General features: G+C 41.6%; 1 protein-coding gene across 1 annotated transcript; it reads right to left on the reverse strand.

The window, feature by feature from the left end:
• Positions 1 to 1,151: 1,151 nt before the first annotated feature.
• mcm7 (minichromosome maintenance complex component 7) lies at positions 1,152 to 11,486 on the reverse strand. Its single transcript, XM_041944195.1, has 15 exons — positions 11,299 to 11,486; positions 8,858 to 8,937; positions 8,041 to 8,205; positions 7,717 to 7,841; positions 7,435 to 7,615; positions 6,772 to 6,909; positions 6,524 to 6,673; positions 6,304 to 6,418; positions 6,063 to 6,194; positions 4,847 to 4,930; positions 4,420 to 4,631; positions 4,042 to 4,307; positions 3,717 to 3,885; positions 2,413 to 2,522; positions 1,152 to 1,759 (listed from the first exon to the last, which is right to left on the reverse strand). The coding sequence occupies exons 1-15, from the start codon at positions 11,327 to 11,329 to the stop codon at positions 1,534 to 1,536; spliced, it is 2,184 nt and encodes a 727-aa protein (XP_041800129.1). The 5' UTR covers positions 11,330 to 11,486; the 3' UTR covers positions 1,152 to 1,533.
• Positions 11,487 to 12,505: the final 1,019 nt, after the last annotated feature.

Consider the following 12,505-nt stretch of genomic DNA (forward strand, 5'->3'; position numbering starts at 1 on the left):
TGTTTAATATAGGGCCTTTGGCGCCAATTAGGAATAAAAAGCTCCTGCACTTTTAGCAGCAAGGCCATAAAGAGAACAGACTTCAAATGGAAACTCCCCATTAAGTCTGGAAGGAAAGCATCACCTGCTGGGACAACTGCAACTGTGGGGAAAATGCTGCAGACTAACACAATATCTCAGCCAAGAATACAGTAAAAATGATAGATGACAACCTGCACAGCCTTAAATTTTAGAGATTTCAAAACCACTGTCAACTCCAAAAAGTGGCAGTTTTTACACAGAACACCTGCTTTTCCAGGTTATCAACTCACTAAGCAACAAAGGGGCTTCTTCTGTGTCTTGGCATGTTCACGATTACATCTGAAGCGCTTAAAATTAGACCAAGGCTGCATTCCTATTGGACGGCGTCATGCCAACATACGAGCAACATGCCATAAACTTAATGCATGTTTTTGAGTTAAGTCATGTTCATCCACAACAGCCTGAGTTCCCAACCAAACTTTTTCACCCATGACAAAAAAAAACAGGAAGTGTCAATGGTATTCTACACTACAAATGACAAATACAGTAAATGGGTATACAAGAAACAGCTACAGTAAACCATTGATTTTTTTTTTTTAGTCATAAAGGAATCATCTGCTGATGAATTAGTCATTTATCAAGCACAAGTTACAAACACTACAATGTTCAAGCATCTTAATAGTGAAAACTTTTATGTGATGGCAAACCAAATGTCTTTGGATTTTAGGCTGTTAAGTCAGATAAGCCATTTGAATCCAGTGCTCTTAAATCATTGAACCAATGTCTGACTTTTTTTGGGGGGGACTAAATGATAATCAGGAAACAAACTCTAGTTTAAACAATAATGAAAATAAGAATTTAAGTCATAAACTGATAATTCATATTTGAAGACATAGCCCTGGGCATCCAGGAAATTATAGACATTTTATAGACCAAATAATGAAAATAATCACACGTTGCAAGCCTTTATGTTAGTGTGCTTTACGAGCAAGACGTGTTCCTGAACGCAGCAATTATGTCAACAAGGCTGCTCCAGCAACAAACCAGGTGTTCAGGGCTGAGTGTGGCACACTTCAGTGTTCTTTATCCCATTTCATGTCCACCTGAGTCTGAATAAACCACATATAGCACAATATTGAACCATGAATTTATTTTTACTGCCACAAAACAAGACTCAATGTTAATTTACCTTGTCTTCGTTAGTTGCAATTCAGCGTATAAAATATACAGAAAAGCTCTGTGTCAAAGAAGCTGGAAGCTTTAAGCTCTAAACTGCAAATGCTACACAACTCCAAGTTCTGACATACATATTTACAAGCGACTTTACTTCTTTACATAAAAAGCTACGGGTCTCCAACAGCACAATTCTTGCAAATTGTCATGCTTAAAAAATGTTCACTTTCTGCTTGACTTGTGTCAAAATGCTGAAGGAGGAAAAATGAAGAGCCAAAAACGAGTCTGTAGAAAGCCCACAACAAAGTCTTCCCCTCGTGAATATGTGCCCCAGGTTCTTCAGACAAAGGTGATGCGGGTGCGGGCCTGGTTGACCTGCCACACGTTCAGCTCCTCGTACTCCTCCAAGGCCTCCTGGAACTGGGCGGGGGTGAAACCACGAGACACGCAACGCTGCTCCGCTTCAGCCATGCGAACCACCCCACCGGCTCCACCGCGGCCCGCCACGCCCTCCGTGGAGAGCTCACGCACCAGTGAGAAGATGACATCAGCCGGGCGCTGAGCCCTGAACGGAAAGAAGAGTTGATTTGAGTTGACTGTCATTTTTTACAGTTTGACATAACATGTTAGTTAGTGAACTTCTGACATATTTGTAGGTGGATTTTGTGACCTTTGGCCAGAGCAAGGATAGCCATTTCCACAATTTCTGTCTTTATGCTATGCTAACCATTGTCTGCTTCAATCTTGATTCTCAACATAAGGACACGAGTGTCATATCAATCTTTTTATTCAAATTTCAGCACGAAAGCAAATAAGCATTACTTTGTATAACTATTCCTTTAATGAAAAAAAAAACTGACATAACATTTTATTTGCTTCCGATGTTTGCACTTTTATGATCTGATGTTTTAAATACAGAAACATAGTTCCTCTCTCACTGCCATTGTTACAAAAAGCCTTCTGAGGATTTTAAAGCCCTGACTGGAGAAAAGTATACAGGGTTAGGGCCGTGAACACGTCGCCAGACTGCCTCAGTGAACACGCTGCCGTGTGAACACAGCTCCATAAAAACCAAGAGAAGTTTTACAGCTTCCTCCAGGACATGCAGCTACTCTTACAGGTATACGAGAAACCCATAAAGGGGGGGTCTGCCGACATCCAGTCACTCATGTTACATGAAGGTGGAGCTGACGAACGGCACCCGGTATTAAAACTAACCTTGTGGTGCTGGACTTGTCAGCTTGAAGAGAATCCTTGGACATCTCCATCAGTCTCATTGCCTCGTTAACATCCTCTTTCTCCACAGTCTCCATCATGCGGAGGCGAGCCTGCATAAAGTCAACAAAAAGAGATAATGGAGTTTGGGGTTTGAGAATGGAATAAGGTTAAGTGAATGTGTATCAAAGTGGAACTTTTGTTCTGTCTTGATTATGAAGGCTGCGCTGTGCCGGCACTGTCAGACCGAGACAAGTGCAATGCCCTCTGGGAAGGCCGGCAATTGCCCAAGTCTCCGCCTCTCAACACCAGCTAGTCTCTCTACAGGTTGACATGAAAACAAAGAAAAATGCTGTAAGAAAACCCAAATATGATATTCATGCAGAACTTCTGATGACAGTTCCGGCCATGGTCAGCTTTGCATGGGTTTGCACAGCGGCTCCTAACGCACACAGGCTGACTGCCCACCCTGCAAAGCTGGCCAGGATCAGACAAAGCTTTTTCCGCTGCTCACCCATATGGTTATACAGATAAAAATGTGTATCAACTGAACCCATGCAGAGTCCAGTTGATGTGCAGATGCGGTGCAAATAATACAGTTTATAAACCATCAGAACTGCAACTAGAGCAGTTTCTTTCACACAGGGATTGTTGCAGTTTGCCCCCTTGTGGTGTGGACATCTGAGTGCAGCTCACAGTCTTCCTGGAGTGCTGGTTTTGCCTTCCCGTCTGCCTGAAGTGCTGGTTTTGCAGTAGGTGGATGAGTGCTACCTGCACAAACAGCACTTTTGACAGCCAGAGGCTGAGATGACAGCAGACCCTAAAACACTCAATTCAGGAAATATTAACCTTTTTTTTTTTTTAGAAAGGCAAGAACAAAATATATTACAAATACACATGTCTGTCCAACATTCTATTTGCAGAGTCATGCTGAGGAATGATAACTGTGTCTGCAGTGTTCTGGAGATCTTCTGTCCAGCGTGGGAAAAAAAGTGCTCACACTGCGGTAGGCCAGGTTATCATCACTACCTGCACTGTAAGCACTTTATCACACACAGGACAACTAACGAAGCCACACAAGGATGGCCATCATACTTAAACTCCATTGACAACTTCAACCTGTTGGACCCCATAACCATTATTTGGCAACAGTAAGGACTCCGCAATGTTTAGAAACAAACTAAGAATCAGAATAATCCAGTTCTTACATTTGACAAGTCACAGACCTGTAACAGTTTTTATTATTGTTATTTGTCTGAAAGTTCCCAGCCTCCCACAGCTCACTAGAGTTGAGGTGTAGTTCTCACCAGGGCAGTGGACAGACGGAGGATGGAGAGGAGGGTACGGGCAGAGGTGAAGGTGGTGTCTTTGCTGACGCGGGCCTCTTTCCTCATCTCTACATAGGCAGCAGTGATGTAGTCAGCCAGTGCCTCAGGCACCACAGGCTGCCGCTTCTTACAAACAGCGATGTAACGCCTGATGGGACATTTCAGATTTTTGTTAAGGCAATATTTCCTAGTATGTAGCTGGTAGGTTTCATTGTTTAACCTACACACTCAATAATCTGAACTATGTAGGATAATGGTCTGCTCCAACATGTTAGAAAGATGCTGATATACAGTTAATTTGTACCTCATCAGCTTCATGTCGATGGGTGTGAAGTGCGTGGGCGGCTGGCGGCTGTGCTGGTGGACGTAGGTGATGTGCTGGGCGAGACGCAGGTCAGCATCGGCGTCCGGCTTGTCCTGGATCAGCCAGAGCAGGTCGAAACGGGAAAGCAGAGCGGCTGGCAGCTGAATGTTCTGCTCAATGCTCTTCCGGGGATTGTAGCGGCCATAGGCAGGGTTGGCTGCTGCTAGAATAGAGCAGCGGGCATTGAGGGAGGTCATGATGCCAGCCTGAAGAGGAGGGAAAACATTATTGGAAATGTGACACAGGCATTAAATTTGAAAATAATTAGCCTGATTTAGCCATCAATTGGGAATAATTAAAAAGTGCAGTTGTCTTTACCTTAGCGATGGAGATGGTCTGCTGTTCCATCACCTCATGGATGGCTGTGCGGTCAGCGTCTGCCATCTTATCAAACTCATCGATGCAGCAGATGCCCTGATCAGCCAGCACCAAGGCTCCACCTTCCAGGGTCATTTCTCCGGTCAGGGGGTCACGCATCACTGCTGCAGTCAGGCCGACACCAGACGAACCGCGACCTGTTGTATACTGGCCTGAAGACCAGACAGGGGACAGAAGAAAGTGATCAAATCATGCATTTTGTTGGCTGTAGGCTGTCAAGCACAGTGGACATTAGTCTTTCTTGCTTTGTTGTTTTATCATTCTAGTGTCTATAACTTGGAATTAAAAAATCTGTGATAATGCCTTACTGGATAAAATATTAAACCAGACACAGGACTTTTACTCCCACAGACAGGACTGTACTCACTTCGAGGAGCCAGACGGTCAATGTAGGACAGCAGCTGGGACTTGGCAACTCCTGGGTCTCCCATCAGGCAGATGTTTATGTTGCCTTAAGGGAGAAAAGCCAAAACAGGAAGAGAGTTGCAGAGATTTCATGAAAGCAGATGCTTTGTTTTTGAGAAATGCTCCACAGATATTGGACGAGACAGGAGTTGGTGATATGCACAACGATAGTTATGTGGTGTAAAGATTGAATTGAAAAAACAGAATTGTGAAGCCTGTCAGAAATGTAGTTAATCTTAAACTTTAGTGCTTGCTGTAATTGTCTTTTTTATTCAATTAAGTTTATTCAATTCCAAGATTAAACAAATTTACATCATGACATCCATGTTGCATGCAGGAAGAAAAATGTACTTAGAAACCACTTAAACAGGGACAGGTTCAGCTTAAAGATTATAGTAAACAAATATTACTTTTAGTATATATACAATGAAGTATTTTGGTGTGAAAACACACATTTTAAATTTAACCAAGTACCCTGTATCATAAATCTGTCTGTAATTTGTGATTAAAGAAACTGCTTGAAAATCAATTAAATCATGTCACTCAATTTTCTAATTATGAACGGACCTCCTGTCACAAACTGCCCTGTTACAATATGGCGACCATTTCCTAGGAATTGTGGGAACTTGTGTTGGATATATAGACTACGCAGTCATGAGTTTTAACTGCATGATAGTCTAAAACCACAATAGCAATGTGCCACTGATACACCTCAATCACAAACAAGAGGCTCTCTCTCACACGGGTGCTACTGCAGTAACTTCATTCATTGCAGTTTTTCTTAGCATTGTACAACAGTCAGTATGTCGCACTGTACAGTCATGAACACAGAGAGAAAGCATAGCAAGGAGGGACTGAGCCAATCAGTGAACTGCACATAGCTCTGCAACGCAATAAGGTTTTGTTCATTTTAAAATAAATATTAAAAAAAAAAACAAATTCATTTATATCGTGGTGGGTCATCACAAATAAATCAATGTATGGGAAACAATGTATCATTAAGTGGACAGAACTTGAAAGAACACATTTATTGGTAAACTGGGTATATTCCAACAGATGCAATCAATAGCATTGCCTCTTTCTGTATCACTGTGTTCCAACTCCAGATAAACACAATCCCTAATTGACTGTCTATAAGTTAGTAGCAGATAAAAAAAGAGACTGTAGTCAGTGCTCACCTCTGATTTTCATGCCTTTAGGTGCCTGTTGCACTCCTCCAACCAGCAGCAGGAGCAGAGCCTTTTTGACATCTTCATGTCCATATATCTCGGGTGCTATTGAGCCAGCTAGTTTCTCATAAAATCCTTCATCTGTAACACAAAATAGAATCACTTCAGCAGCTAAAAGAAAAAACAAAAACAGTGTTCGGTTTTCAGACCAGTTAATAAAGCTTCATGTTATTCAAGTCCAGACACCAACCTGTGATGCCACGCAGCTCCTCATCAGTCAGCTCCTCGTTGCCGAGCTCATCGTCCTCCGTCTTGTTCATGAGTGTGATGCTGTGGGCTTCCAGGTACGTTTCTGACAGCAGACCCTGAAATGACCAAATAAGGACAGGATAAAGATACACATATCTCACATACCAACACTGAATGAGTTAAAACAGACAAATCCTTAATTCAGGTCAGAAGTCACACACCTGAACTGCCTGTTTGAAGCCTGTGCGGAGAAGAGGGAGGAAGACTCCGGTGATGGCCACATGGTCTCCTGGCTGGGCGAGGCGTGTGTTTTCTCCACGGGCGTACACAGACATGCTCCTTGGAATATTTCCGACTGGCACTTGGTCACTCTGTAGGACAACAGAAGGAAATTGTCAGAAAAATCACAAGAGCATAATACAATGTATGGCAAAAGCGAGTGAGCATTTTCTTGGTTACAGTTCCTCACATGTTCCTGAATACGCAGCTCCTGAAACTTGATAAATTTGGAGCCTCTGGTCTGCAGGTAGAGTCGACCTCCAGATTTGTTGGTGACGCACTCTTGGCTGGGACACATGACGAGGGGCATGAAGGACGGAGACTGGATCTGAAGGACAAAAAAAACATCATGAGGGACTGCTGATTACTGTATGTGTTGTCACTAGCACTGTGCTGAATCGTTTTTTCCCCTTAAACATTAAGGTCGAAGTTTCCTTTGGGGGGTTTTCAATGAGTCTTTGAATGTCCGTCCTTTTATGACACCATCACCCAATCTTTAATGGTATCTATCAAAAGTAAGATAGAGATTAAGTTGCAGAAACATAATCTTATGATCTAATGATTTCTGTCGGCATCCAGACCACAGCATATCAATCTATTTGGCCCTATTTAATATTTTATAGTTATCACCAATCATCCTGGACTCCTGACCAGGAATAAAAAATCAGATGCGGACTGCTGGGTGATGAATTTGAGAACTCTCAAATCTGTCAAATGTTGACTTGAAATTCACATGTCAACATTATGATTGAAGCTTGAATTATTCGGTACAGCCCTTATTGCAATGAAAATTTCATTGACATGCGCAATGACAATAAAGACTCTTGAATCTTGATACAGGACTAAAACCTACTGGTTGATATGTCTCTGCACCACACTGGTCACATGTGTACGTAGCGACAGCCATCATTGGTTTGACCTCAGTGGCGCGGGTCACTATTCCTCGAACCGTCACCAGATTACCGATGCTGTCCGCTCGTACATCACGCACCACTTTGGGTTTGGTGGTGGTTGGAGGCTTGAAGTACAGCTCACTGTGGATGGAGGATGAAATTTGTGAGACATAGCCAAAGTGCTGTTATCAAATAACTGAAATACCTTAATAAAACTCAACCTGGAATCTGATTCAACTTACAATCTCCTCATGAGTTCAGGCGGGTACTGGTTACGGGGGTCTCGAGTGTCTGCAGGGTCGCGGCCCCTCTGTTCCATCATCAGCCGGTGCTCAATGTACACATCCAAAGAATCTTTGGCCACAACCTGGACACAAACAAAGTATTTTTGCATTTTAATATGTAATGGATGCATTACTGCTGGAGGTGAACCACATTACATATAATTGTAATGTGGAGGAAAAAGCTTGTACACCTTGATTATGTAACGCTTTATTACAGCTGATATTCTAATCAAAAAGCTTTTTTTAAAAACTGCACATGATCAACTGAGCAAATAAACATACATCTCTTTCTTTGTACTCTGGCAGCAGCTCGTGCACAGCATCAGCAAACAGGCCCGTGTAACGCTTTGCATTCTCACAAATGCTCTCAACCAGCTCGGGGTCTTCTTCAGCCACGTCGTCCAGTTCCACAAAGACAGACACCTGCTCCCTATGGGCCAGCGCCACCTGTATACACACACAAGTAATTACACAAGCCAGTTCATTACACCACCAGATACTGCTCAATAACAAAACAAAGACACCACTAAACTTTCACAAACTTAGGCAGCTGTGATGCTGCATCCAGATACAAGTTTATTATGTGGTCCTGTATTACATTTATTTTAATAACACAGATGCAATCATTAGCTTTGCAGTTACGCTAGACTTAATAACTCTAGTTATTAGTTTTGTGAACCAGCAATCATCAAGATGTTAATTTTTCAAATGATTTTTTTTCTGCCATTCTATGCATTTATTAGACAGTGATAGTGAAAGATGACAGCAAAAGATTGAGAGAGGTGCACCAAAGACACTGGAGTTCTTGTAATCCTGGTATGGTAGTCCAAAGGTAGCTTCTTAGCCCTTAAGATACAGGGGTGCACCAAGTTTTGCTCCAGTCCAAAAATACAAAAAGTGTCTAAAACTCTTATCAAAGAGGACCAAAGATAACTGATTTAATTGCCATCAATATTCTGCTATTCAACACTTCCACCTGATTTATTCAGTTTTCTGTGATAATGTCAATATCACCCATCAGTCAGCAATATTCCTAATCAAGGCCACAACAGCCAACTCAGAAAGCTAAGTCCATTTGCTATTTGTTTACTACACTTACAAGTTGAGCTCCATATTTGAACACCTTCTTCCCATTGTCATCCTCCGAGTAAAACTCCTGCAGGAACCTTTTGCATTTGTCTGCAAAACAAACAAAAACACATTCAGGACAGCTTCACAGCAGAAAACACAGGCCACATGCAGCAGACACTGGGTGGTGATGTTTTGTTAGCTATATATACACACAGACAAAGGACTTTTTGCTTACTGATGCTACGTTTCCATTTGTTCAAATACAAAAGGTAAATTTAAAAGCTAAAAATGTTGATTAGTACCACCACCAGTGGGCCTAGAAACTGGGAGCTAATTTGTTGTCCTGCGACGACCCCCTTTGTTGAGTAACATGGCATCCTGTAATCTCGATGAGTCACTATTGCCTACAGTAGAGCACAAACTGCCACTGATGTGTTACACGAACCAAATTCCACTCGAGTCTACATACTATTACAGCTTCAGAGGGAAATAACTGGCGTTACGCAGCAGATAGCTTCGGGGTAAGAATGTAAATACAACAACAGTCGCGCTCAGTTCAGTGTCCATTTTTTTTTGTAGAGAAAATATCCCTCACTTCTCGAAAGAGCCACAACTACTAAGAATATTTAATTCCACGTTACTAGAAACGAAACTAGCGCTAGCGCGGTAATTAAAATACTCCACTTACTTTGACGCTGTGGCAGAAAAACTGCAGCTGTGGTTAATTATTTCTGTGTTCGAGGATGTTATTGTAAACAAAGCAGCACATGGCTTTTGTGCCTCGTCACTCGGATATCCCTCCGCGACCCATCCGCTCTTAAAAATAGTCCTGGCTGTTGTTTTCAAACCGTGGCCAGCCATCTTACAACGCTAGCTTAGATAAGTTGTGTGGAACATAACACAGCTCCATTAATATAAACTTAGCTACTCCTTTAAACGTAATCACAAGTGAAGCTATGAAAGGTTCCCACTGACTTCCCACTAAAACTTCTAACTAAACAATTCGCAGATTGGAAAAGGGCTCAGGTGATAAGTTTCAGGTCAAGTTTCGGTTTTAAGCAAAAGGTAAAATTAATATCCAAATGATCTCTTACGGAGCCATATTGCTTAAGCAACTGAAATGGAAAGGTAAAATAGTCAGCAGTTTGTAATATTAAATTAGCAATTCACGTTGACGTGTCTGTATTACAGGTAATACTAATACTAAATACTTATGGACACCCAGCTTGTTTATTTGCACAAATTCGAAATAAGGTTTGCGTCCCAAATGGCGTGTGGTCAAACCCTGACATAAACCAGCCTTGTGAAGTACCCTTCAGCAAGGCACAGGACCACAAGCAGACTTAACAGACAGGCTTAACCAGCCTGTGTTAAAACCGTACAAAATGGTGCGTTAACTTGTGTAACTGACAGTCAGCTTTTGGAGCCGTTTGGCTAACTGGCCAGCATGCTAACGTTACGTTAAAGTAGGTTGGGGCAGCTAACAGCAGTCAGTGGATGTGTAACGTTAGCAGGAGACTAGCTTGGCTTCAGGAACAACCTGAAGTGCTTAACATTGTGGATAAGTTATAAGATAAAACGCACCAATTTCATTTATTAACGTTTTTGTCTGAAAAACAGTGCAACTTAAATGTCTGGTCGCGCAATACATCAAGGGAATCGCGTAACGTTGCCATTAAAAAGGATACAATCTTTCATGTGCGAATGTCATACTTCGTTAGCTAACGTGAAATTATATCCGTATAACGTTGTTTGAGTAACTTTACAAACGTGTGTTTGTGAACGCATCAAACAATACCTGACGTTGTACTATCCTCACAATTGCTTAAGTGTAACGTCCGTTGTGAGTTAAAATGGTTACACATTAACATTACACATTAAAGAACAAAAAGAGCATGCAATACCAACTATCTAACAGTACTATATTGTTGATAAGAAATTCCGTTCTGCCTTCATTAATTTAAGTCACTACATTTAAGTTGTTGTTGGACATGTGCTTGCACAGTGGCGCCTGCTCCTTTGTTTAAGCGGATCCATCCGGGTCACTATAGTCACAGGCTCACAGACAATGCTTCATTACTTCCTTAGAAGTTAGCTAGCGGTCAAAAAAGTTAGTGCTACTTCAAGGTATAATATGGTCTATTCTGCAGCACATACAATAGACCATACTGACATACACTGCTCCCAGTGTTGTGCTGTCAAGGAAGTAACGTTAATGCAGAGGGAAAAATGAGGTAACGTCAACGTTATCAGAAGAATGACTGAATAACTACTTCAAGGTGCACAAACACAATGAAATGAGATTGCTTAACGTTAACTTAGCTGGCTTCATACCCAGGGCACTCCATGATATGCATTCACTAATTAACGCTTCAAAGGAGAGAGAAAGAGAACACATGAAGTTAAAAGTTCAGTCATTTAGGCCAACCTGTTGCTGCCATGCCGTTATTGTGAAAGTTGACCTATTACCTTTCTCTGCCGCATAATCCTTACGAGCCATGGCTGCACACGTCGACCCTCAGGTGAGATAACTTGATTCCAAAATCCTTAGGACCAGCGAACCAACAAAACAGTTTAAATTCACGGTTTAGTTACTTCACAATCACCGGAGACTACTATTCATTCACTTGCAGCTTGCTGTTCTCTGTAGTCGCGATGCAAGAAGTGGCGCGAGTCTGACGTCTGCAGTAGCCAATCGTGTCGCTCCTTTCGGTAGGGAGAGGCGGGCTTTCGTGGTGGCGCGAAAGTTGTGGGCGATTGTACGTCACGTGACTCGGCAAACTTCCGCCCTGTTAGTCAGGAATGGCGCGAAAGGCGATCATTGGATTTCATACAACTGAGTGAACCCAGCGTGAACTCAGTTTATACAAATAATATAAACACGAAATCAGCGCCAAAACTGACATATTACAACTCCTTTTCGTCGTTATAGTGATACTTACTGATGGAATGGTCGGCATCATGTTCACGTTGGTAGTTTCCTCACAAATACCTCATTACAATTAAGACAAAGGAGGAGTACTCGAACTTGTACACAACTTTTATCCTGTGAAACTCTAAAAACTGTGCCTCATCTTTTTGCCCATTGTAACTATGCTACACTGTGGCAAGATACAGTATTTCCAAGTTCATTATTGAAAATGTAATGGCTTATTTGCCTTATTTTTTAGGAATATGCTCCATTGAAAACAAGATTAAAAGAAGGATTTCTTAGATAGGTTTCATTAATGTACATTCACCAACAAAAAGCCTTTCTTCTACAATGAATGTGAGCAGTATTTGAAGGCCCTTGCAATAAAAAAATGTATGTAATGAGTGCATTGCATTTAATTTCTTACCATAATTGCCATAATTTTTACCAGCTTTTTTCAACATTTATTTTAATTCCCCTCTGTACTGTACTCTGCCATTTACTAACCCCCCGGTAAACTGTTTTCATTCTGTACTAAAACATTGAAGAGAATTACTGAAAAGTATACTAAGAGCATAAACTATATTGTAACCAGCTTTTTCTGCTCATACTTATTTACTCATATCATACAGTATGTGTACATTCTCTACATGGAACTGAGCCTGTTTTTTTATATAATTTAAATAATTTATGTGCATCATACTGTCATGCGCATCACATTTTTGGTGCCTTTATCAAAGACAGATTTCAGTGTTACTTTGTTTA

Source organism: Chelmon rostratus, chromosome 9 (genome assembly GCF_017976325.1).
Source record: "Chelmon rostratus isolate fCheRos1 chromosome 9, fCheRos1.pri, whole genome shotgun sequence".
Lineage (NCBI taxonomy): Eukaryota > Metazoa > Chordata > Actinopteri > Chaetodontiformes > Chaetodontidae > Chelmon > Chelmon rostratus.